The sequence below is a fragment of the Mastomys coucha genome, unplaced genomic scaffold (genome assembly GCF_008632895.1).
Source record: "Mastomys coucha isolate ucsf_1 unplaced genomic scaffold, UCSF_Mcou_1 pScaffold5, whole genome shotgun sequence".
NCBI classification, from domain to species: domain Eukaryota; kingdom Metazoa; phylum Chordata; class Mammalia; order Rodentia; family Muridae; genus Mastomys; species Mastomys coucha.
This window is the reverse complement of record NW_022196911.1, coordinates 28,689,638-28,716,731: the sequence shown is the minus strand read 5'-3', so window position 1 is coordinate 28,716,731 and position 27,094 is coordinate 28,689,638. Positions and strand designations below refer to the sequence as shown.

Below are 27,094 nucleotides of genomic sequence, written 5' to 3'. Positions count from 1 at the left end.
TTGTTTCTTTGATTTAATGTAATGCCTTTGAGAATCATCTGTGTTGTTTTTAAGTCAGTTCACTTATGCCTCCGTTTTGCTGAGTATGATTGCATCATATGGATTACCACACCTTTATCCACAGATCATCTAATGGCTGATAGGATTGATTTCATTTACTTGACTATATTGAGTATAGCCACTAGGAACATTCATGCACTTGTTTTTATTTGACAATTCTTTGTATTTCCCTTGAACAGATACCTGGAATAGGATATCCGGGTTGTGTGCTGTTTTGTTTGGTTGTGTTTTGCAATGCTGAGATGCCATTTTCCAATATGACCATAGTGTTTTGCTACAGTAGTGTAGAAAGGTTACAGCTGTTCCTCACCCTTACATTTGAGTGATTCTTTTCATGGTGAGCCATCATTGTGTATAGGAAATGGAATTTCTTTGTGGTTCTAATTTCCATAATGCTGGTGAATAATTGGAGGATATTTCTATGCTTATTCTTTATTCATATATTGTTAGTAAATTATTGCTATAACAAAATGCTTGAGAGAAGTCAACATACAGAAAGGTATGGTAATATTTTGGTTCATAATTTCAGAGATTTTCAGTTTGTGGTTTCATGTTCTCCTCACTTTGGGCCTAAATGGCAGGAAGCATTTGACAGAACAAAGTTTCCAACCTCATAGTGACCAAGAAGCAGAGAGGTGTAAGATAACATAAATTGTTTCCTCCTCAGGTTGCTTCTGGTCATGGAATTTTATGACAGTATAGAAACCTAAGTGGCAAAATACTAGTAAGAACATACATGGGAAGGGGGGTGTATGCTAATATATTAATATCAGTGATCATATTCAGAGGTTAAACTGACCATGAATTCCTTACTCTGGGTGCTAGGATTTTGATACAAAATTTTACATCCTTATTTGTTTCATATATTGGTGTATTCTTCTATACTAATATAGTCTCCTACAGTTCTTATATACTGATCTATTTTCTTTTGGGGGAGTTTGTTGTTTTTGCTGTTGTTTTGGATTTTTTAGTTGTTTGGTTGATTGGTTGGTTTGTTGGTTGGTTTTTCAAGACAGGATTCCTCTGTGTAGCCTTGGCTATTGTAGAACTCACCCTGTGGCCTCAAAGCAGGGCTCGAACTCATAAAAGTTCACCTGCCTCTGCATCTCAAGTGCTAGGATTAAAGGTGTGAGCCAACATCACCCAACTTGTTCTGTTTTTATAACCCTGACATGTGTTAGTGTTAGTCTTGTGCCTTCATAATATGAACTCAAAAATGTGTCCTCCTCTGCCATCTCAAAAGGTTTGCATAGAATTGTTCAGGAGTTCTTTAGTGTTTACTAGCATTCTCCAGTTCAACCATCAGACTTAGATTTTTCTTTAGGAAATTTCTGACTACAAACAAAATTTCTTCAGTGGCTTTTCCGATTATTTATTATATCATCAGAGTATTTGGCTGTTCATGTCTTTAAGAATTTGTCCATTTTACCTAAATTTCCTTTTACATTATTGTCATGAGATTGTTCATAGTAGTCACCTGCTATCCAGTGCGTCTGAATCATCTGTCTATAATAATCTACTTGTCGGTCTGTCTGTGATGTCTGGCAGCTCTCGGAGTGTCTGTGGTATCTACAGTGGTATCCTGATACTGCTCATTGAGCAGTTTTCTCTCCTCATCATTCCAGATGGAGTTACCAGCTTTACTACAAAGTTTTCATGTTGGTGATTTTTCTGTTTTCTGATTTTTACTTTACTAAGTACAATCTCTTCCTTCTATAGTTTAGTTTACTTTCTCTTATCTAGTCTGGTTTGTTGATAAATATATTGCTCATTGACTTTAGACCTTTTATAAAATATTCTTATACTAAATCAGCATTATTATTATGAGCATATCTCACAGAGTAAGCATATTCTGATTTTACTATTACTCAATTAAAATATTTTATTTATTCTTTGAGGATTTCATGACATGTATGTATATATACATATATACTAATTTCTATATCTCCCCCCTACTTGACCCCACAAATTTGCTCAGACCCCAGCCAACACGTCCTTTTTCTTACTCTTTTCAGTAACTCACTGTGGTAGTTTGAATAGGTATGGCCCCCATAGACTCTATTAGATGTAGCCTTGTTGGAGGAATCATGTCAATGTGGGCGGGCTTTTGAGTTCTCCTGTGCTCAAGCTACACCCAGTATGGAACACACTGTCCTGCTGCTGCCTGCAGATCAAGATGTAGCTATCTCAGGCATCTTTCCAGCAACATGTATGTCTGCACACTGCTATAATGATAATGGACTGGACCTCTGAAACTGTAAGCCAGCCCCAATTAAATGTCCTTATAAGAGTTGTGTGGGGGCTGGAGAGATGGCTCAGTGGTTAAGAGCACTGGCTACTCTTCCAAAGGTCTTGAGTTCAAATCCCAGAAACCACATGGTGGCTCACAACCATCCATAATGAGATCTGACGCCCTCTTCTGATCTTTCTAAAGACAGCTACAGTGTACTTATGCATAACAATAAATACATCTTTTAAAAAAAAAGAGTTGTGTGGTCATGATGTCTCTCCACAGCAATAAAACCAAAACTAAGACAGAAGTTGGTACCAGGAACTGGGTATTGCTACAGAAGGCCTGGCCATGCTTTAGTTTGGAGGAATATGGACTTTGGGACTGTGGATTAGAACAGCTCAAGAGGTTTCAGAGGAGAAGAATTTTACTATGTTGCCTAGAGATCATTTTCACAATATTTTGATGAAGAATGTGGTTGCTTTTTTCCCTTTTCTGAAGAGTCTACCTGAGGCTAAGGTAGATTAATTACATTGGTAAGGGAAATCTCAAAACAGCCTAGCATAGGCTATGTCCTGTGGTTCTCTTTTATAAAGAGGATTTTGATGAAACAGAGCAAGCCTAGAAAGGAAAAATATAAAATGTAGGATGGTTCAGAGATTATAGGGGCATCAAAGAAGTAGAATGGAGCTAAATCTTGTGTTTGAGGATATTAGATGGATTTAAGGTAGTGGTAACTTCAAGGCAAAATTCCACTCAGCAAAGCGTCTACCCTGTGAAAAGGAATTAAAGAAAAGCTTGGGCTGGCAAGATGGCTCAGTGGGTAAGAGCACCAACTGTTCTTCTGAACGTCCTGAGTTCAAATCCCAGCAACCACATGGTGACTCACAACCACCTGTAGTGAGATCTGATACCCTCTCCTGGTGTGTCTGGAGACAGCAAGAGTGTACTTATTTATTATAATAAATAAATCTTTGGGCTAGAGCAAGTGGGGCCCGACTTGAGCGAGCAGGGTTGACTAGAGTGAGCAGAGGTCCTAAATTCAATTCCCAACAACCACATGAAGGCTCACAACTATCTGTACAGCTATAGAATTTACTCATATACATAAAATAAATAAATAAAAATATTAAAAAAAAAAAAAAGAAAAGCTTATGTCTAGGTGTGGTATTACAGGCCTTTAATCACAGGTCTCAGGAAACAGAGGCATACAGATCTCTGAGTTCAAGGCCAGCCTGGTCTATAAGCAAGTTCCATGACAGCCATGCTTAGGCAATATAGAAAACCATCGAAGCATAAAACTGGTAAAGATACAGTTGAACAAGGGGACCATTTTTCAGACCCAGCAAGCAGCAGAACTTGGAAGCTTCAGCCACATAATTGGCTTTAGAGTCAAGGATAGAGAAGAAAGGGTTTATGGAATCTCCATCCTCAACTAAGGAAAGTTGCTGAGGACAGATGTATGGCTGGGTGTTTCTAAGTGGAGGCCCAGAGAGGCCACTGTGTGAAGCTGTAAAGTTGAAGCCTGATTGCCTTGAAGATCCCGAGAGGTTAGAGATGTCATGGGATACTTGCCACGGAAAACTGTAGATGAGAGTGGAACCAGCCTGAGAGGAAAAAGTGTGTGACAATCAACAAAGCTGAAAGGAGTTAGAGCTCTGAAGAGCACTTTATCACCAGACATGGAGATGCAGTCTGGAGTTTGCCCAGCTGGTTTGCAGTCTTGCTTTGGTCCAGGATTTTCTCACCATGCTTCTTTACCTACATTTTGGAATGGTAATGTATCCCCTGTGCCATTTATGTGAGAAGTTGGTGATCTGTTTGTTTTGTTGTTGTTTTTGTTATAGATTATTGTAATTAAAAGATTGCATGAATCTTAGAATAGACTTTGAACTTTGGACTTTTAAATATTGTTGAGACTGTGATATATGTATGGCTACACGTCTGTAGAGGCCAGTGGAATGTGGTGATTTGAATAGATATGGCTCCCGTGTGTTTGAATGCTTGGCTCATAAGGAGTGCCACTATTAGGAGGTGTGGCTTTTTTGGAGGAAGTATATCACTATAGAGGCAGGCTTTGAGGTCTCCTATGTCAGGCTCCACCCAAGGTAGAACACAGTAACCTTCTGCTGCCTGCAGATCAAGATACAGAACTCTCAGCTCCTTTTCCAGTACCATGTCTGCCTGCACACCACCATGGTTTGCACCATGATAGCAAAGGCCTGAACCTCTGAAACTGTAAACCAGCCCCAATTAAATGTTTTTCTTTATAAGAGTTGCCTTGGTCATGGTGTCTCTTCACAGCTCTGAAACCTTAACTAAGTCGCCCTCTGAGCCCAGTCAGTGCTGCTTGTCTATATGCTCATGGGGGTCTGGGGGATATATATACTAGAGCTTGGAAACATACCAGTATAAACACACCCCCTAAATAATTGTCTTCCCCAGGAACTGTCAACTGCTAGTAGATCATTGACTTGGGTGAATTTCTTGAGTCTCACTCCAGGCTATGCTTGAGTTTTGACTAGCCTATTGCAGGTAGCCATAGCTGCTGTGAGTTCATGAGTCCAGTGGGCATGTCCTACCCAGCAGACAGCCTTTTTCAGCACTCCTTCATATCCTTAATTCGCCCTGCCCACTCTTCTGAGATGGCCCCTGGGTCTTGGGGATTGAGGACTGAATACAGATGTCCTGTTTAGGATCGAGCACCCTTAGTCATTCATTCTCAGCACTTTGATCAGTTTTGAACCTCTGCATTAACCACTTCCCCTGGCAAAAAGAAGCTTCTGTAACCAAAGTTAAGAAGAATTCAAATGGATGGATGTAAACCTAAGTACCTAGAAGGCTGTTTGACAGGACAACCTGAAAAACCTCTTTATTGTCCTACTAATCTTCACTTGATTATTAGGTGATTCCTGTGAAGAATATTGTTTAGTTTTCAATTATTTGAAGATACTCTTTGTTCCACTATTGAGTGTAGTTTTATTTCATTATGTCATAGAATATACTCAATGATTGGTTGGTTGGTCAGCCGGTTGTTTTTGGTTTTTGTTTTTCAAGACAGGGTTTCTCTGTATAGCCCTGGCTGTCCTGGAACTCACTCTGTAGACCAGGCTGGCCTCAAACTCAAATCTGCTTACCTCTGCCTGAGATTAAAGGGCATGATTAAAGGTGTACACCACCACTCCCGGTGGATTAATGACTTTCTGATAATCTATATTCTTACTAGTTATTTGTATAGTTTCTCTTATCTGCTTGTTCTATGAGTTGGCAAGAGAAAAATTCTGAAGTCTAACTAATTATAGCTGTATCCTAGCTCTCTGTCTCTGGTTCTATCAGGTTTTGTATTAAATATTTCAAAGCTCCTATCAGGTGCATAGATATTTGAAATTATGGTATTCTTTTGATGAATTTACCTTTAAATTATCACAAAATGTCCCTCACAATCTGTGGTAATATTCTTTTTTCTGAAAGTTCTGTCTGATAATACCTTTTTTCCTTATTACATGTATTTATTTAGGGGTAAGGTGCATGTGCCAAAGTGTTCATATGGAGATCAGAGGACAACTTGCAAGGATCAGTTCTTGTCCTTCACTATGAGAAGTCAAACTTAGTCATCAAGCTTGGCTGTGAGCATCTTTACTCACAGAGCCATCTCACTACCCAGCATCCTTTTATTAGTTATAAAAGTGCCTTTACATTTACTATTGATTATTTATAGAGCACATGCATACCTTATTTCTAAGGTATCAGAAACTTGATAACTTAAAGCATAAATACAGTTTTATACTTTCTATGTTTGGTCTGAGTTAAAGTTGGGATGTCAGTGAGGCCCATTGTCTCCAACTTTGAAATATTTACTACAAAGGCAGTAGCATTGTAATCTCTCAGAATTCTACAAAGAAAATTCCTTCTGTGTGGGGACTCGCTCTTCCAGTTCTAAGAACACTTGAGTTTCTGCTGGGTCACACTTCGATAGCAGTACCTACCTAATTCCCCACTGTGAAACCTAATATGTTCACAGTTTCTGGGGATGAGGACATGGACATTCTGCAGCACATATCTGGGATTAGACATGTTTATTAGAGCTGACTTTTTCTGCATTTAAATAAAGTTTTGGGTGTTTAACTACCCATGTGTTAGGGTCTGAATCTGCAAAGTTCATGCGTGCTTTCCCACCTGATCTTTGTTCTTACCTTCCTTTCTCTTCCATCTCTTTGTTTAGAGTAAAGCCTTTACTTGTTTTAATTTATTGAGTTTAAGTCAGTAGAATGGGTTTTTTGGTTGGTCTGTTGTTTGATTGGTTCTTTCTCAGACAACTGTGCACTGTATAGTCCTTTCTGACTGTCTTAGTCAGGGTTTCTAGCCTTGCACAAAACATCATGACCAAGAAGCAAATTGAGGAGGAAAGGGTTTATTCAGCTTACACTTCCACATCTCTGTTCATCACCAAAGGAAGTCAGGAGAGGAACTCACACAGGGCAGGAAGCAGGAGCTGATGCAGAGGCCATGGAGGGATGGTCCTTACTGGCTTGTTTGCCCTGGCTTGCTCAGCTTGCTTGCTTATAGAACCCAGGACTGGTAACCAGCCCGGGGATGGCACCACCCACAATGGGCCCTCCCCACTTGATCACTAATTGAGCACACAAAACCAGCCAGTACAACTGACCCCTTGTCAAGTTGACTCACAAACACATCACTATTAAGCCTCAACCCTTACTTATTCATCCCCAAGATCTAAATAACTTTAAGAGTCCCACAGTCTTTACAAATTCTACATATTAAAAGTTCAGTCCCTTTAAAATACCTAATCTCTTTTGAAAATCAAAGTCTTTTTACAATTCAAAGTCTCTTAACTGCAGGCTCCACTAAAATATTTCTTACTTCAAATGGGGAAAAATATCAGAGCACAGTCACAATCAAAAGCAAAATCAAACTCTAACCGTCCAATATCTGGGATCCACTCAAAATCTTCTGGGCTCCTCCAAGGGCTTGGGTCACGTCTCCAGCCCTGCCCCTTGTAGCACACACCTTGTCTTCTAGGCTCCAGCTGTCTGTACTCCACTGCTGTTGCTGTTTTTGGTAGTCATCTCAGGGTACTGGCATCTCCAAAAAACTGCTGACTTTTTCTGCAACTGGACTGTACTTTCACAAATAGCCTCTCATAGGCTCTTTTCATGGTGGTAAGCCTCAACTTCTCTGCATGACCCCTTCAATCCTGGGCCTTCAGCTGCCACTGAGGCTGCACCTTCACCAATGCCCTCTTCTGGCCTCTCACAGTGCCAAGCATCAGCTGCTAACCCTTTATGTTTCAAAACCAGTACCACCTGGGTGACTCTTATACATTACCAAGTCTGGCTGCCAGCACGAGGTACAACTGTGGCTGCCTCTGGAACACAGCTTCTTTGTGCTCTCAGAAAACACTTCCCAGAAGATGTCACCTCAGTAATGCTGGTCTCTTCTTAATCACTGCCAATTTCTTAGCTCCAGTTAAGCAGCATCAATTGCCCAGTAATGCAAAGGTTTCCCTTTAGTAGTTCTGGTATCTGTTAATCACAGCTGATTCTTCAGCCCCCACTAACCAAAACCATACAATCTTCACAATCAAAACAGCAACGACCCTGATAAGAGTCGTTAATCTTCCCTCTGAAATTTCACAAGCCAGGCCTCCATCATTTATCCTGTTCTCTTCCAAGCTCCTACAGAATACCCCACAGAGCTCTTAACATCCCCATCAATGGCTCTTCTAGCTCAAAATTCCAAAGTCCTTCCACCGTCCTCCCCAAAACAGGGTCAGGTTGTCACAGGAATATCCCACTCCCAGTACCAGTTTGCCTTAATCAGGGTTTATATTCCTGCACAAAACATCATGACCAAGAAGCAAGTTAGGGAGAAAAGGGGGAAGTATATTCAGCTTACACTTCCACATCTCTGTTCATCACCAAAGAAAGAACAGGAACTCACACAGGGCAGGAACCTGAAGGCAGGAGCTGATGCAGAGGCCATGGAGGGGTGCTACTTACTGGATTGCTTCCCCTTGCTTACTCAGCTGTCTTATAGAACCTAAGACTACCAGCCCAGGGATGGTATCACCCATAATGAGCCTTCCCACCCTTGGTCACTAATTGAGAAAATGCCTTACAGCTGGATCTCATGGAGGCATTTCCTCAAGAGAGGCTCCTTTCTCTGTGATAACTCCAGCTTTGTGTACACTGGCCTTGAACTTACAGTGTTCCTCCCCTTGCATCTGAGTAGCTGGGATTGCAGGCATATGACAACTTTGCTCAGCTCTAATTAACTATTTTAAATAATTCCATCTTCTATCTTCATGGGTTTATGAGCTGCCTTTATTTTTTGTTGTTTTTGTTTTGTTTTTTGTTTTTTTCCGAGACAGGGTTTCTCTGTATAGCCCTGGCTGTCCTGGAACTCACTCTGTAGACCAGGCTGGCCTCGAACTCAGAAATCTGCCTGCCTCTGCCTCCCAAATGCTGGGATTAAAGGTGTGGGCCACCACCGCCCCGCTGAGCTGCCTTTATTTTTATTGGTGCTCTATATATTTAAAATGAGCATCTTCAAATAATCTTATCAAAGTTTACATTCATTTGTTTGTTTGTTTGTTTGTTTTGATTTTTGAGAGTTTCACTGTAGCTCTGACTGTCCTTGAACCCTTATGTAGACCAGGCTGGCCTCAAACTCACATAGATCTGCCTGCTTCTGCCTCTCTAGCACTGGAATTAAAGCCATGCACCAACCATCACACTCTTCCCACTATACACTACTGGACAGCCACAGTCTGTGTTTCCATATTATCCCTAAGCTCCAGTCACACACTCTGTAAGCTTCTTAGTGGCCTACAGCTCAACTGTACATTTTCGGGGGAAGTTCTTTAATTTTTATGGCTGTATGTCAAGTTCATAGATGTCTTTCTACAATTTTTAATCTGCTATCAATGTTGGACTTTTTTTTGCCCAGCCCCAGTATTGTGCCTTTTTACTCAGATATTATAGTTTTATTCTCTAAAACTCGTGTGTGTGTGTGTGTGTGTGTATGTGTGTGTGTGTGTGTGTGTGTGTGTGTGTAAGACAGGGTATCACTTTGTTGCCTGCGCTGACCATGAGCTCTTACTTAGTGTTGGGACTCAGCCTCCTCAATAGCTGGTTCTAGAAGCTGAGCCATCACTGTAACCTTTGGCTTTTTTTATCTGGTATTTTCTCATCAAGCTCATGGTTTCCTTTAACTTTGATACTGTTTATAAGTTTTATATGAAAGTCATTTTAGGTCTTTGTCTACTGAAGAAATTTCTTACATATTTTTCTATTTATTTTTCTTTTATGGATTTTATATTCTTATATATGTCTTGATTTTATTAGATATCAGATATTGTGGATTTTATTGTGTGTAGTGTTTGATTAGGATTTTGGATTCTGTTCTTTTAGTTGAGTTACTTTGTGATTAATTTCATTTGTTTGAGCTGGGGTACTAGCATTTATTTTAGAGTAGGTGAGCCGTATAGTAAGAGGTAGCCCACAGAGGACAGTGCAGTGCGCACATGTTACACGCCTCTCAGGAACTGTTCTGGCCCTGTGGGTTAACTAGGAGTCGGTCAGCCTTCGTCTTTTCAGCTTTGGTGAGTTTCTTCTCTGTGTGCATGGCAAGCAATAGAGACTCCTTACAGATCTCTGTAACTGGATCCCTCTGTGAGGCCCACACTCTGGTACCTTGCACACAATTGTAGCTGCCTTAGTCTTCCACATTTCAGTCTTGGCTTTATTTAGCTTGCCTTTCCTGTCCTGTAGTCCAGACTGCTTTGGGCGTGCAATTGTAAGGATTACCTCATTCATTCCCCTCTCTTCAGGTTTAATAGTCCTATACTTCATGTTGTGCAGTAATTGAAAACTGTTGTTTCATATATTTTGTCCTGTTTCTGGTTGTTTATGGCAGGAGGGGAAATCCTCATAGCAGTTAATCCTACGCGTGAAGAAGCAGAAGTCTTGTCTTTCATTATTACAGTTTAGCTTGACATTCTGTTATCTTACATCATCGTAATACTAAGGATTTTGAACCAGTTGCAAGCAGCTCTGTTATTCTCAAAGTGTGATATTCATCAGGCCCGGGATCTGCATTTCAGCAAGATGTTGACAAATTAGCATATGAAGGGTGCTGAGCACAGTCACATTGCTACTAAGGACCAAGGGACAGTGTGCCTGATTCGGTCTGAGTGGTTCTTGTGTTTGCTCAGTTCACCATAAGAGGGCATGGGATCCCATCCCAGATGGTTATGAGCCACCATGTGGTTGCTGAGAATTGAACTCAGTACATCTGGAAGAGCATCCAGTGCTCTTTCACTCTTAAGAACAAATGTATACCAGAAGTGGGCAGGATAATCTAGGAACACTATGTGCCCTCATTCCCTTCAGGATCATAGCCATCTGAGGGACAGGAGTAGTGTTTTGGTTTTTATTCTTTATTATTCTTTGAGAATCTCATACAGAATATTTTGATCATATTTTAATACCTCCCCAACTCTTTTTCAGATCCTCCTGCTTTTCCCTATCCACCCAAATTCATGTTCTTTCTCTTCTATTAAAAAATAAAACAAAATACACACAGAACAAATTTCTTAAGAAAGATGATTTATGTTGACCAGCTACTCCTGAGCATGGGGCCTGCCCTGGACTGTAGTTGCTATTAGTATTAACCCATTGAAGAACAGTGATTTTCTCTCTCCCAGCAGCTACTGGTTGTGAATAGCTTCTCGGTTGTCTATGGTACTTTGTGCTTATTCCTCCTTCTCCGTGCTGGGATTTTTGTCTTTCTTAAGCTTGTGCAGATCTTGTACAGTATCTGTGAGTTCATATGCATATCTGTTGTGTTGTGTCTAGAAAACACTAGCCCAGAAATCATCTACCACCCTGGTTCTGCTTAGATCTCTGAGTGTACAATATCTGGGAATTGTGTGCTAATGACATTCCACTTAGGACTGAGAACTCCAAAGTCTCTTCTTCCCTGTACATTGTCCAGTTGTGGGCCCATGTGTTATTTACTGTCTACAAGAGAATACACTTTTCTGATCAGGGTTGAGTGAGACACTGATCTGTGGGTATAGAAATATGTCGTTGGGTGTCATTTTATTGCTGTGTCCATTTCTCAAACTAATATTATTTTCTCATTAGGCCCATAGCCATCTCAGGTTCTTCCTCATTAACAATGATGGATTTCATCCCATTAAGCGTCCCTTAAGTCCAGTTTTTAAATGTGGTTGGATGTTCTCATAACATCCACACCACTATTACACCAGTGGGCCTATCTTGTAAGCAGGTCATTGTTGTTGCTCACAGGGTTCGTAGCTAGATAACATTGAGGATTTTTTTTCTGTGGTAGCATGCACAAAACCTTCCAACACTGAATGCTAGCCAGTAGAGATAAAACTTTCAGTTAAACCCTACCTAGATGTCTTAGTTCTATACCATAAGTATGTGGTATCTTCAGCAATGGCCTTACCACCAAGCTGTAGAATCTAACCAATTGCATTAGGAATGCTCAAGAATATTTGGGGAAAGGTGTCTGCTGGACCCTTTTGGCCAATAAAAGAGCAGTCATTCTCAACCATTTCTTTATTCCCAGGCATGGTACATTAAGCACTTGCTAAGTACTTACTGAAAGAGCTAGGTACTATTTTCAGTGTATAGATGAGTATAGTATGGCTCAGAAAGTTGTCTCTAAGAGTCTTTCCCATTTCTCTTTGTAAAAGTTAAGCCTGGTTCTTCCTCCAAGCCCCATGCTCCAAGAAATAAGACTCAAACTCAAAATGTATTTATAGATACCTTGGCCATACAGCTAGGCTCTTCTCTAATCAGATCATGACTTAAAATATCCCCATTTATTTTAACCTACACTCTGCCACATGGCTGGTTACCTGTGCTCAGGTGCCATGTGTCCATCTCATCACATCTTCCTGGACAAATCTCCCATGACTGCCTCTATCCCAGAATTCTTTCTGTCTACCAGATGTCCCACCTCTATTCTAACCTTTCCTATAGGCCATGGGTTTTTTTCATTGACAGGTAATACATCCATACAATGCACAAGACATTCTCTCCACCTGTTTATCATACCTTCCTGCTAGATCTACCTGATAATACAACTTTGACAGCTGGGAGCCTGGTAGAAAAAGTTCTTCTTGTATTTATGATTTTGCCTTTAACCTCTTACATTGTCACTTAGATAAATGAAAGGTGAATTAGAACCTGTGCCTTCCATGTCTGATTGTATGTTGAAAGTAGCCACCTGCTCTTGGCATGATACACAAGCAAAAAAGAATTACTGGTTGTGTTTGGTCCCTACATAGGTGTAAAGTAATGGGATATAATCAGGAAGTTGAATCAGTAATATATTAGTTGTTTGCCTAATATTCTGAACATAGTTTTTAACTTTAGTTAGTTAACACGTGTTAATGTTGATAGTTTCAAGCTACATTTTGTTTGTCCATTTGTTTGTTTGTTTGTTTGTTTTGAAATAGAGTCTCACTATGTAGCAATGGCTGGTCTGGATTGTGTAGACCATCACAAAGATCCCCGTCTCTGCTCCTGAATACTGGGATTAAAGGCGTGTGCTGTCACAGTTGGCTTTCAGCTAACATTTTGAGCACCTCTTTTGTACTACCTTCATTCTTTTACAAGTACAGAGCAAGCCTACGACCTACAAAAGGCTGCTCTTAATGATTTCCAACTCATTGGTTTCAATAATTATCATTTATACAAATGCTGTATACTAAGTAGTATTCTAGACCTTGGCAGTGCTGAGGGAAATAAGACATGAAAGCTTGTATTTTAGTGGTGAGTGATAAACAGTAAGTAAAGAAACACTCACACAAGATGATGCCAAGTCATGAATGTTAAATAATTTTAGTGAGGTAGTAGCTAGAGAATGAGTAAGTGTGCAGTTCCTGAAGCCATGGTGAGAGAAGGCCCTGGGATCAGCTGTGGTGGGGTTACAGTCCATGTGGAGGAAAAGGGCAGCACAAAGCACTAGCCATGGATCAGCTACACTGGCTGACAGGGTGGCTTAGTGGCACAAGTACTTACCTAGGAAAAATGAGGGCAAACAAGACGTTCAATCAAGCACACACCACCTGTTAGTTATCAGTAAAATGTATGTAAATGTCAGGGTAGCTATCTTGCCATTTCTAACATTCTTGAATGGATGTTCAGTATTAATATAATATTAACAGTGAAACATTGAAGAAATATGTTAAAGTTTAGTGGTATTATACATCAGTTTTTCCCATCACAAATAGTTGATGCTAAAGAGGGAAGATGGCTGGATCAGTTTAGTAGATAGGCTTTGTGTTTAAGGGACTGAAAGCTAGGGAAATGCCTAGGGAATGAAAAGGGAGATTGCCTGCTATTGGGGGAGCACTGTCAAAGTCTGCGTGCTGAACCCTGGTAAGCTTCAGAGCAGTGTGAGCTTGGGTTGTGTGTGCTTCATCCTGTAGATGTGAGGTCAGACAGCTCAAAAACAACCACCTACATTTATGCTTGCCTCCTTCCAAAGCTGCTGCTCCTCCCCAGTAGTCCTTTTGTCTTGGAAATTGCCTTTTGGACTACATTTTTCCAAGACCTTCATCCCTATGCTATGATGAGTTTTGAGCTGAAGCCAGATTTTAACTCAGCCCCATTACATCTTCCTGACTCTCTGTTGTGCAGCTCTCATACACAGTTAGCTTTTCAGAGCAGCTTTCCGTGGTGGGCCTTAGTAAGCAGGAAGGCTGTTAATGGTACATGTCATTCTCGTAGAGACCACTTGTAAGAGAGCCAGGACACTTGGCTTTCTCAGTGCCAAACAATAAATTGCTAGAGATATCAGTGCACCTAATAGGTGTCAAACCATTTCCAAATGTGTCTGTCTACCTTATAGAAGTGATCCTTTTCAAAATATTCTAAAAACCAAGAAGTGGCATCAAATCTAAACATCTGTGGTGTCTCCCCACTCTGAGAAGTCACTGTTTGACTCTGACTCCAGCCCGAGAGTTTGCTCTGCAGATAAAGATGGGGCAATGCTAATGTCTCATCTTCAGCACTGTTCATCCTGTTTTGACCAAATGCCTGTGATCCTTATGATTCCCCACATTTAAAACTACCTAGAAATAACATTTTATCTTTTCCAAAGCCCCAACCATAAATCAACCATAATGGAACCCCTTGCTTTTATTGCAAAGCTGTGTGCACAGACCTTTGAGTCTAAAGTGTTTACCTGGCTTTTCTGCAGCTGACTCAGTGGATTGGACCCTTTTAATGCAACTTGCATGGCAGTGTGGTCACCAAATTATGTGAAGTCTTTAAATTTTATGTATGATTGATAGCATATTGCTCTTTACTTTCATGATCGGAGCTTCAAATGTAGAAAAATGAAGGAGAAAAAAAAATCAAGGAAAACAACTCAAGGAGTGAGTGTTTGATTCCTGGGCTGCCTCCCAAAGTTAGCAGAGCATGGGGTTCCTGCAGAGTACCCCAGACCATGGGGTATGGTGAAGAGTGAATGCATACATCATCCCATAGCTTTGAGAAGCTGGGGGCTTCTCCTTTCTTAAAAGATGTCTTACCTCAGTGAACTGCTGTCCAGACCACGACTTAAGTTAGGCCTCTCCTTCCTCAGGATCCTGTATGGGCAACTAACATCTAGTCTGCATCTCAGAAGCCCTCAGACCTCCCCTTCTATTTCTAGGACATGGCTCCATAAGTATGTGATCATTTGCAAGCTGGGGTGCTTTTCCTTGCTAAGTATTCCTAAACACGGGCCCTACCTTCTCTGGAGTACTACTCTCTCAGTCTAGTTTAGCTTCCCAGTTTTCAAGTCACTCTCAGACCTCTGATCTATCAGACATTCATATCTCAAACATAAGATGAATAAGACACTATTTCTCAGCTTCCTTCTTCCCTTCTTTCTTTTTGTTTGTCTCTGTTTAGTTTGACTTAGGTTTTGGTTTTTTGAATCAAGATCTCACATAGCCTACGTCAGTCAAACTGCTGATCCTCCTGCCTCCACCTCCCAAGTATAGGCATTTGGGGCTTGTGCTGCCATGCCTGGCCTCTCAGTCTGATTCTCTTGTGAGGCTACACTATTTGCCTTTTTTGTTTCTCTTTAGTAATCAAAAATTTGCCAGGGATTGTGTTGACATGTCTTCAATAACCAAAAAAATATGAGTAGTATCACACTAACCATAGTAAGACTCTAAAACATGGAAGTGTGATAAACTGGAGAATCTCTGGATTTTAGCAACACGCCCCCCCCAAATACTCCTGCTTCTTCTCCCTCCCCTCACTGGAGGGCCTTAAGTATGGTAGACACACACACTATACCACAGAGCTTCATCCATAGCCTTTCCTTATTTAAATGCAAATGACAGCTAATTCTCAGTAGTTGTTAGAAGTTAATATAGTAAGGACATGGGGGTAGCTCACTTGTAGAGTACTTACCTAGGATGCGTGGAGCCCTGGGCTGGGTCCCTAGAACTGCACAAAACCAGCATAGCATGGTGGTTTGGGCCTGTTAATCTCAGGACCAGCACTGAGAAGGCAGTTTTAGGAGGAACAGCAGTTCAAGGTCAGCCTTGACTACATAGCAAGTCAGAATACAACTTAGGATATGTGAGACCCTTTCTCCAAAGAAAAAAATGAACATAAAGTGTCAATAATTTTAGTATATAAAGGAAATTATAAATGGTTGCATAATGATTACTTGCTTAGAAAACTTTGAATAACATCTCTGTTAATTTAAATGTATCTCCATCCATTTTTGGATGATCTCATGTAGAAACCCAACCCACATTGTTAACCTTCTATCCTGATTCCCTACCCATCTCATCTGCAAACCAAAGTCTCACCTTCAAAATGTACCCTCCTTCATACTGGGAGTGACAGCGGAGTAGGAACTACAGTCTGAGTTCCTCTTTGGGGCTGGTGGCTAGCTTGGTTTGGTTTTGTGGATGTCAAGGACCAAATCCCCAGGACCTTATGTGTGCTGCACCACAGCCAGCACCACCCCCATTGTTATAAAAAAAAAAAAAATTGATGCTCATGTGTATTTTTACTTAATGCTCGGTTTGGTTTTGGTTTTGGTTTTAGTTTTTCGAGACAGGGTTTCTCTGTGTAGCTCCGGCTGTCCTGAAACTCACTCTGTAGACCAGGCTGGCCTCGATCTCAGAAATTCGCCTGCCTCTGCCTCCCAAGTGCTGGGACTAAAGGCATGCACCACCACTGCTCGGTCTTAATGCTTCATTTTAATATAGTTATTGGCGATACAGATTCATGGTCCAACTTCTTATTTACTGTCCAACCTTAATCTTACTGTGTTCTAAGGATGTATCCTTGAAAGTTCACTTAAATCTCTAACCCTCACCTATAAAATGAGGATGACTTATTTATTACATGGCCATGATAAAAGATTAAAAACAACAATCTGTGTAAAATGCTCACCGCTGTCACTTCCATATAGTAAGCCCTCAGCATGTGTCAGCTATTTGTGTTACTGAAGAACTTGTTTTCCCATTCAACTCTACAAAGTGTTTTACAGATGATGAAAATGTAGCAAGGCAGTCAATAAACCAAATCTGTCCAGCTCCCGCCTCGCTGTTAACTCTTGTCCTCTGCCTGAACAACTTCCTCTTTCTATATCACTGAAATAACCTTTCCAAGCCATCTCAAGCCATGTCCTTTACCCAGCTCACTTTGACCACCACTAAAACATGATCGTTCCCTCAAAATGCAGCAGTTAGGACTGGGAGGAGAGGACATTTCATGAAGTACTTATTGTGTGTGCACGTACCTAAGTGCAGATCCCAACCCCCCTGTAAAAAGCCAGGCATGGCAGCACAGTCCTGTGATCCCAGCTTTGGGAAGATGGGGATGGGAAGATCCCTGGAGCTTGCTAATCAAATAAGTAAGCTTCAGGTTCAGTGAGAAGTCCTTGCCCCAAAATTAAGTTAGCAAGTGATTGAGTAAGATACTGGACATTAACCTTTGGCTTCCTAATGTATGTGCAGCCTCCACATGCATGTGCACACACCAAAACAAAACAAAAAACCTCCCAGTAGCAGCAGTATGTGAGCATGTGACTCTTCATATATTATTTCACACTATAGTGACCTCTGTGGAAAGCCATGGCAGGGCTTGAGTTTGCACCTATTTCCCCTGAAGTACTTTTCACTAACTAGATGCTTGATAACCAGTCAAGTTGAACAAAGGTTGTTCAAGTCCCAAATGGGGACTTCTGTCCAGTTCAGACCAGGAATCATTTTCTTGCTACTGTTTCTCTATGCAAGGCCCTGTAATAGACACAAGGCTTAAAGTAAGAAAGAAGCCAAAGCTCTTCTCTCAAGTATTTAGAGTTTCACCAAAGTGCTTTGAAATCCTAACTCTTTTTAATGGAGACAATGTATCAAATGAGCAAACAGTTGAGTAATGGGAATGAATTGTTTTTTATTGTTTGTACAGACACAGTGGTCTCCTCCAGCTGCTGTACAAGTTTAGACTACATGGTCACCTATCTCTTCAAGCATATAGCAAAAGAAGGGAAGAAGCCACTTCGAAGCAGAGAGGCTATGCAGGCTGGTCAGAGACTGTTACATTTTATGCAACAAAACCCAGATATTCTGCAGCAGGTAAGCTCACTTAAAGTGTTTCCCAGAAGCCCTGGACTTATATAAGCATTTGTCAAGCTGTTTAGCAATTATTCTTGTTGATGGTTTTCTTGGACAGCAGAGAGTGCACAGGCTGAATTCAGGGTTACCCACCCATTAGAATCCCAATGCTGTTAAGTTCACGGCAGAATTCAGAGAGAGTGGTTCTTTTGAGGCCAAGAAGAGGGGCACAGAAGACCGCAGCCTCCTCCCTGGGCCCTGGGCAGCACCTGATAAAGAGAGCGTTAAGGACCTGGCTGCTGGGACAGCCCTGCTACTCCTGCTCCTTGCAGACAGCTTGCTAGCAGGTGTCCTGTCCTGACAGTGTAGGGAGCAGTTGTTCCACAGACGTTCGGGAGTCCCAGTGTTCAGATGTTAGGCAGTGTTCCCACACATTCGTCATATGTCACAGTGCTTCAGTTTCCTTGTCTGCAGCTGTGGTTTCTAACTGGCTAACACAGGCCAAGTCCAAGTTTATGATTGTTTTAAATAGCTCACTTCCACTAATCTGAGAAACAACATACAGAATAAATGAAATGCCAAGAATATTTTAAAAAGATTAAAGCCATTTTGCAAATATACAGTCACTATGATTGATGTATTTAGGAAATGTCTGGTACAGTTTTCAGCTTTCTTTTGTCACAGGTATATCCATAATAGTCTGATGTGCAGAAGTAGATACTTGAACTGAGTCTCTTGTCATTAGTGAACGACGTCATCTTAGTCCATACACTAGATCCCTGCACACAAACACGATGAAACACGAGTGGGAAGTCCTGGAAGAGGCTTCCTTCCCACTGTACTGGCATTGCTTGTATTTCAATGAAGTTAGGAAAGTTTTATTTGTGGGGACAGTTCAGCTAACTAGTTACTTTCCAAGGACAGATGACAGGAGTGTAATTCATTCATACTTTGAGTAACTAGACTAAGGTTAATTACTGCAGGCCCATTACTATTTGCTTTGTCCCTGAAACTATTCAACTAATTGGTAATGCTAAAAAAAAAAAATGAATAGACTAAAATTCATTGAGGATCTAGTCATTGTGATTTCTAGCTTCTCCGTGGGGAGCACATGAGAGCTCTAGTTTACTCCGATCTGTACTGGTGGTGACTGGCTTTTCATGGTACTAGAGATGTGGGGCTCTTAAGGATCTGAATGATCTGTTTCATTTAATGTGTACAAAGTGCAAAAACAATTAAGATTTATAAAGATGAAATTAATCAACCAGTTCTTTTGACATAGTAATAATAGAACTCATGCAGAAGAGAGGACTATGAAAGAAGTCTTATTTAACTCCAGAACTACCTAGAAATGTGGCTGTCATGGTCCTCAGATTTACAGATCAGTACCCTGGGTGCCTTGGTATTCACCAGAAAGTAATGGAATTGGAATTGGAACCCAGGTCCATTTAGTTCCAAAGCTCACATCCTCATAGCTCACACCACTGAGTTATGGCATGTCAGTTACCTGGATGCCTGTGCAAAACACACATCCTCTCATGGTGAGGATGCACTTCTCCCCACACTTCCAACTGAAGGCACTACTGTACAGATACAGACAGGAGTCCACTGGCTTAGAGAACCGAAGACAACAAATACCCAAGGATACGCTAGAAATCAGGCCCAGTCTACCATGACAAAGGACAAGTCCGCCACCGAGTACCAAGTCAGTCATCATCCAGTGTTGTCCTTTCAGCTGTGGCCAGGCACTTCAAAGTTGGTTGAAAATTTTAGCAAAAATCAATAGGCTACAAGCAAGTAAGATGACTGTGCATGAGATTAGCCAGTGTGCCTTTACTCAGATCGCCCCACGCATTTGTTGGTTTAAGTAATTTCTGTGTGTTAATAAGACTTGGTAACCTTTCACTTTACAGCACATGACTAAGTAGTGATATATCTTTATTAAGCAGTGGAATACATTCTATTTATTTGGGATGTAAGCTTTCAGATAACACTTGAAATATTAATGATTGGTCTCTGGTAGTCAGCATAAATATGATTTGCATTAGCACTGGGTTATATCATCCTGAGTGCCTCTGATGTCAGCTATTGGGTATAGTAACATCTGACATCATCTCCTTAGGTCACTGACAACTTTGACCTCTATTCTTATGCACAGTTTCTGTCGGCTCAAAAGCTCTTTTGAATTGATTTGAAATTTTGACTCTTCCCTTTATGAGGCAGTAAAATTGATAATTATTCAGATGGGAACTGAGCACTGAGTGAAAAATCAATTCCACCCGCTCTCTGCTGCGTATAAAATTACTTCTGAGACTGCTGGACTGAACGGATGGCCAGAGTAAAAGCAGCAGGCACGAGTAGTGGGAAGAATTAGCTGGACAGAGCTAATAGCCTGGAGGGATGGACCTGGAAAAGAGGGAGTGGGCCAGTTGGGGGTTATTATGAGCAGGGATGAGCCCATTGATCATCTGTTTACATCAGCTTTCCAAGACCTTATAAATCAGCCCTGAAGAGTGGCAGACCCAAGATTCAGACTCTCACCAGTGGGACTTGTATTAGATTATTCTCATTTTCACACTCAGATGAAAAGTGAGCCATTGATTATTCATTGACTGCCCATTAAATGCTGTTTTTATAGATGATTTGCCTATCACAGAAGGTAATGAACAAGGTTGCTGCTTCGTAACTGAAGTGTCAGTTTTCAAGGCATCTGTGTCATTAAGTAATGCCTAACCCTATTAAAAGGAATGGGTTACAAATTGCTTAACAGTGCTGAAAAACTAGACCCTAATGACTAATTGTGCCTGGAGTTTAGAAAGGGCTTGTCAGCTCTTTAAACTAAACTGATGCAATGATACTGCAATTATTTACTGGTTTGAACTGTTTTCCTCCCACCCTGGACATATTTGGAGAAGCATAATTGCATGGAGAGTGTCAGTTCCAAACTGCAAAGGTGATCTCCTCAAGCTTCCACAGAGAAGCCCACACCTTTATGGGCCTGGCCATTTGTGTGCCACAAATGGACAAAAACATTTTATGTGCCTCTCACCTGGAAGCGTGTTTATTATGACCTGTCATGTGACTAGAGATCTTCCACACTTTGTGAACAGATGTAACTTTACAAGGATTAAACTTTATTACATGTGAAGAGTCACTGAATTTAAGTTAGTCTGTTTGAGGTAAAAATTGTCAGCTTGCTTCAACTTACCATCTGAGAAAAAAAAAACAGATTGCATAAATTAGGGGAGAAGAATTCCCCAAATATGTTTAAACTAAAAACTTAAGAAGAGATCAGCAGTAGCAGTGGTCAGGTTGCTAATCACCACTGATTAACAGGAGGTGAGAGTGAACTGCATAGGAATTTAGAGATAACATTTGTATATTAATTTTCTTCTATTCATTACTACTCATGCTAAATGTTTACATTGGAAAGTAATAGATCAGCATTCATTTAGGTATATGAAAAGATAAATAGCTGTGCTCAAATTAGGTGAGAATAAAATTGATGGATTCCTTTAAAAATTTAAGGGCACTTGATGCAGAATCCTCTTGCATAGAATGCCCTTAAAAGCACTAGTACCTTGTCCTTGAGAAGAACAGTACCTATGGCTTCACTGTCACTGGCTGGGTGCTGGTTAGCATGTTGATAGTTACATTGCAGTTTTAGTCTCATGTCTGAGTGCAGTGCGTAGCAGAGTTCGAGCAGTTAGGTGTGGTGTCTCTTACCCAGCCTTGACTAGTTCACGATTCAGCTCAACTCAGCTCTACTAAAAATGCAGAGCTCTAAATAAAATGCAGAGAGATAAATATGGTTTTCTTTCTCTTCTTTTCTTTTTTTACTTCATATATTTATTTATTCATTTATTTGTTTGTTTGCTAGCATTCCATTTAACTAGAAGTTGTGAAGAGCTGTCAGGAGCCATGAGAATCATACTTCAGTAGGGACGTAAGCGAAAAGAACATTCACCCTTTTCCTCAATCAGTCAGTCAATCAATGAAAATTGCTTTTGTATAGTGCTCTTCATGACATGCATCCCAAAGTGAATTACAGCAAAAGGGAAATCATCTGCTCTTTTTTCATCTCCGTATTTAGACTGAAATGATATTGCTCAACATTTTGACATACTATCCAAGACATCTTTCATACTTAAGAATGCATTCCTTAATACTGAGCAGGAGAAAGTGCCGACACATGCTTAACTGCTGTGGGGGCTTTGGCCTGTGGACTTATTTAGCAAAAGTCTAAGGGCAGAAAACATTGAGACAAATAGAATATACTCATGTTTCTTATTTAACTCTTTAAAAAGTAATTAGCTAGCCGGGCGGTGGTGGCGCACGCCTTTAATCCTAGCACTTGGGAGGCAGAGGCAGGCAGATTTCCGAGTTCGAGGCCAGCCTGGTCTACACAGTGAGTACCAGAACAGCCAGGGCTACACAGAGAAACCCTGTCTCGAAAAACCAAAAAAAAAAAAAAAAGTAATTAGCTATATTTTCTAATACTAATGAAAGCATTTCTCATGATCCTTAAACTTAAAAGGCGCCCTTCACTCAGGCAGCTAATTTTGGCTGGACTTATAACTTCATTACTGAAAACATGGTAGTAGGCTGAAACAGGCTGGAGGAACATCCATAGCATGGCAAAGAGTGAAAAATAGGTACTTAGATTTTGTGGCAGTTGCTCTCATAAATATTACCTTAGTCCTTTTCATAGAAATCTATGCATATACTGTGTATTCTTTCTAGGAAAAAAACAATACTAGCAAAACATAAGACTCATGCAAAGCCCATGTGCAGGCACTGCCTTCAGTTCTTTGTGTACAGTTTCTGACATCATCATCAGGTATCTCTGTGAGGGTTGCTAACATCAGCATTTCACAGATGTAGAAACTGAGGTAGAAAAAGTCAAGTATACGCCGGGTGGTGGTGGCACGCAACTTTAGTCCCAGCACTTGGGAGGCAGAGGCAGGCAGATTTCTGAGTTCAAAGCCAACCTAGTCTACAGAGTGAGTTCCAGGACAGCCAGGACTATATAGAGAAACCTTGTCTCAAAAACAAAAAGAAAAGAAAAAGTCAAGTATATTTCCCATAGTTACATTCTGTAACTGAAGGACTACACCATTCAACCTTCCTTTGTGTCTTTATTTTTTTACTCTTTGTAGATATTAGTTATCCCTAACAATGGCTTTCATTATGACATTTTGTGTACATATCTATAACACATTTTTATCATGCACCCACAACTACTCTCTCTTTCCTCTCTCACACCCACGGTTCCCCTTTCTGAAGATGTTACCAGAGGTCTCTTTAACCCCAGGGTTGATGGATTTACCCACAAAGCTATCTGCTCCCTCAGCTGGTGGTAGGGACTTCTATCATTCTGTGTTTTGAACATTGTAAGTCCCACTGGGCCATAGCAAGGTAAAATGATTTAGAGTGTTCATCCTTTTAGAAAGCATTAGGTGTGCATCTGTGTGTTTGTGCGTTTGTATGTTTGCATATGAATATAGTGCCTGTAGAGGCCAAAAGAGTACACTGGATTCCCTGGACCTATAGTGGGTGCTAGGAACAGAACTCAGGTTCTCTGACAGAACAGCAAGTGCTCTTAACCATCGAGCCATCTCTCTGTAACCCAACTATGTACTGCAGTTGGGACAAAGTAGATGGACAATAGCCCAAAGAGGCAGGGTGCAAGGACAAGGGAGTTTCTCAACCAGCTGGTGGGGAAAAAAAAATAAAGCTCAGTGGCCCCAGTCTCATCTCTGAGACTGAACTGAGCCTCCTCTCCCTTATTGTATACCCAATGCCTTCACTAATTCTGTAGGTAGGTGAGCAGGGTATAAAACTTAGCATATTTCCTGAAGAAATCAGTCTGGTAGTGGGGCTGCCTGTGGTGAGTGTTGCTCTTTATGACTTTCTCTAATATCTCTGAGGTTATTTCTGAAGTTTCTTTTTCTTTCCTTAGTCTTTTTTATTTTTATGCATATAGGCGTTTTTGCCTTCATATGTTTCTATGCATCCCTTGCATGCCTGGTGGTCGTGGAGGCCAAAAGAGGGTATGAGATCCCCTGGAACTGGAGTTACAGAAAGTTGTGAGCTGCCAGGTGGGTGTCGGTAATCAAACCTGGAACTCTGGAAGGGTGGTCAGTGTTCTTAACCACTGAGCCATCTCTCCAACCCGCTTTTGGTGTTTGCTGTCACCTGGTATCTCTAGGAGGCTTGCAGATAGCAGCTGCTCACAGAAGTAAATGTCTTTGTACTACTCCCTCCCCACCCCTCGTCCCCCTCTCATCCTTAATCTCAAACGCACTCCTCACTTCATTCTGGGGAAGCCTCTTTTTCTCAAGCAACCCTTTACCAGTGGTAGCACTAGCCATTTTTAAGCTCTGAATCTACACACACCTAGGTGCTTTGATCCTCTCTGCCTTTCCTGGCCGTTACCAAGTATATTAATTAATCAGGTTTCTCTAGAGCAGCAGTTCTCAACCTGTAGATCTCAACACTTTGGGGGTGGGCAGTGTCAAATGACTTATCAGGGGCCACCTAAGACTAATTAGCAAAATTACTGTTATGAAATAGCAACAAAAATAATTTTATGGCTAAGGGTCACCACAACATGAACTATATTAAAGGGTCACAGCATTAGGAAGGTTGAGAAGCGCTGAACTAGAGGAACAGAGCTGATGCAATGAATCTATGTATATTGAAAGAAGACATATTAGGAGTTTAGAGGTTGTGGTCTGAGTAGTCTAACAATGGCTATTTCCCTACAGAAAGGCCCAGAATCCATTAGTTTTTCAATCTACAAACTTGGATGTCTCAGCTTATCTGCAATACATGTTGAAACCCCAAACAAGGAATGCCTTAATAGCGGGGTAGATGAGAATTCCATTGAGAGTGGGAGCAAGCAGGCAAAATCAAAAACTTCCTTCTTCCATGTTCTTTTATATAGGCTGCCACCAGAAATTGTGGCTCATATCTAGGTCTTCCCACCTCAAATGACCCAATCAAGAAAACTCCCTCGGGCTGGTGAGATGGCTCAGTGGGTAAGAGCACTGACTGTTCTTCCGAAGGTCATGGGTTCAAATTCCAGCAACCACATAGTGGCTCACAATCACCCATTATGAAATCTGACGCCCTCTTCTGGTGGTCTGAAGACAGCTACAGTGTACTCATTTATAATAATAAATAAATCTTTAAATAAAAAAAAAAGTTTATAAAACAGTCAAAAAGCCAGGAGACAGAATAAAAAGAATAAAGAAAGCAAGAACTTTAAAAAGAAAAAAGAAAACCCCCTCATGTGTATGTCCACATGTTTGGGTTTCAGTTGATTGCAGATGTAGCCAGGTTGGCAACCAAGATTAGCCATTACACCAAGCATCACCAGCTAGGGTTCCTATCAAGCCAAGCAGCAAATATTAATGAAGACTGGAAAGAAACCCACAACTAAAAGCACATCCTCTCTAAAGGGAGTGGCTTCATCACATCTCAAAAAACTAGCTAACCATTGCCTTGCCAGACACATTAGAATTTGTCCTAAAGCAGTGCAGAGATTTGTGTTTCTTAGTATTGGCCACTGACTACTAATTAAAAGCAAACCATCAGAACAGTCAGCAGGCCGTGTGTGAGTGTGGTTCTCAGTTTCCTCTCTGTACAGTCTGTGACTATAAGGATGTGTAGAGCTGAGCCTTCCAGTGTGGAGCACACTGCTCCTCCTGGCTCAGCCAGTAGCACTGCCTTAGACGGCGTTGTAATCTGATTTTGTTTTCATAATTTTTGAAGCACTTTTGATTTGTTCTTTTTTAATATAGTTATTTTGGTTTTCCTTATCCTATTTTGCTTTTTTATTACCAGGTTTGCTTGAGTCAAAAATCAAGAGTGTTCTATGGGGGAAGAAAGGGAAAGAAGGGAGGAAGGTGGGGGAGAGATCTAACTTATGCATCTAAAATGCATAAGGAGGCCATAAAAGGCTGAGAAAGAGGGAGGCTGGGGAAATGGCTCACAGTTTAAGAGCACTAGCTGCACTTCCAGAGATCCTAAATTTAAGTCCTAGCACCTACATGGCAGCTCACAACAGTCTGCAACTCCAGTTCCAGAGGATCTCCTCGCCTCTGTGAACATATACATGGTAAACAGAAATATATACAGGCAAAACACCTGTGTAATAAAATAATAAAATAATTGTTTAAATCCAAGAGGGAATAAACCTTTTACGAGTGAAGAACTCTGGCTGGAGAGAAGGCTCAGTCAATAAAGTGCTTGTTTTGCCTCATGCTTGTAACCACAGCACTGGACAGAGAAAGGTCCCTGGGGTTTACTTCCTAGCCAGGCTAGCCTCTTTGGCTGGTTTCAAGCCAATGAGAGACCCTATCTCAAAAAGCAAGCTGTTTAACACCTCGATAATAACAACCAAGGTTGACCTCTGACTTTTGCACACACATGCAGACACACACACACACACACACAGAAAACATTGCGAATATTGCCACCAAAGACAAGTTGGTAAAGTTCATGTTTTAATTTTTAAAAATAGAAAAGTAGGGGCCTGTAAGACGGTTCAGGGGTAAGGGTGCTTACCACCATGACTCTTCTTTGATCCCAGGGATTCACACTCTAGAAGGGAAGAACGGACTTCTGCAGATTATCCTCTTGTCTTCACGCATGTGCGATGGTGTGTGCGTGTGCGCAGATGGATGGATGGATAATAGATAGATAGATAGATAGATAGATAGATAGATAGATAGATAGATAGATAGATAGAATTTTAAGAGTAAGAACTAGTAATTTTTATTAAAATGATATTTTACCCGTAATATAGAATTATCTGCTCCTTTAGAACAAATCGTGTTTTCTTTCAGGAGACTAGCTATTGTCCTAACCTTTCTCTTAAGGCTGTCTGCTATTTTGGTTTTGGCTGTTAGGCATACTTGTTGGGTGGCTATTTAAGCTGTAATATAGATGTCATCATACTAATGTAACTATAACAATCATTTTTATGGTGTGCCTCCTTTCCTCGCAAAGATCTTGTACATCTTGACACTTGTCCAGGCCTCAGCACAACCTGATTCTTTACAGTGGTCTGTGGGCATCTATAAAGAAAATACCCAATGGGGTACAGAGCTAAACAAAGAATTCTCAATTGATGAACACCAAATGGCTGAGAAGCACCTAAA

General features: G+C 40.9%; 1 protein-coding gene across 9 annotated transcripts in view; it reads left to right on the top strand.

Annotated features, from left to right (window-relative positions):
* Positions 1-27,094, top strand: part of Ranbp17 (RAN binding protein 17) — a 301,497-nt gene that overhangs the window by 249,921 nt on the left and 24,482 nt on the right. For all 9 annotated transcript variants that reach the window (XM_031354601.1, XM_031354599.1, XM_031354597.1 and 6 more), the window contains one exon: positions 17,779-17,945. In XM_031354601.1, the coding sequence (XP_031210461.1) occupies positions 17,779-17,945 (167 nt within the window). The remainder of the gene's footprint in view (positions 1-17,778; positions 17,946-27,094) is intronic.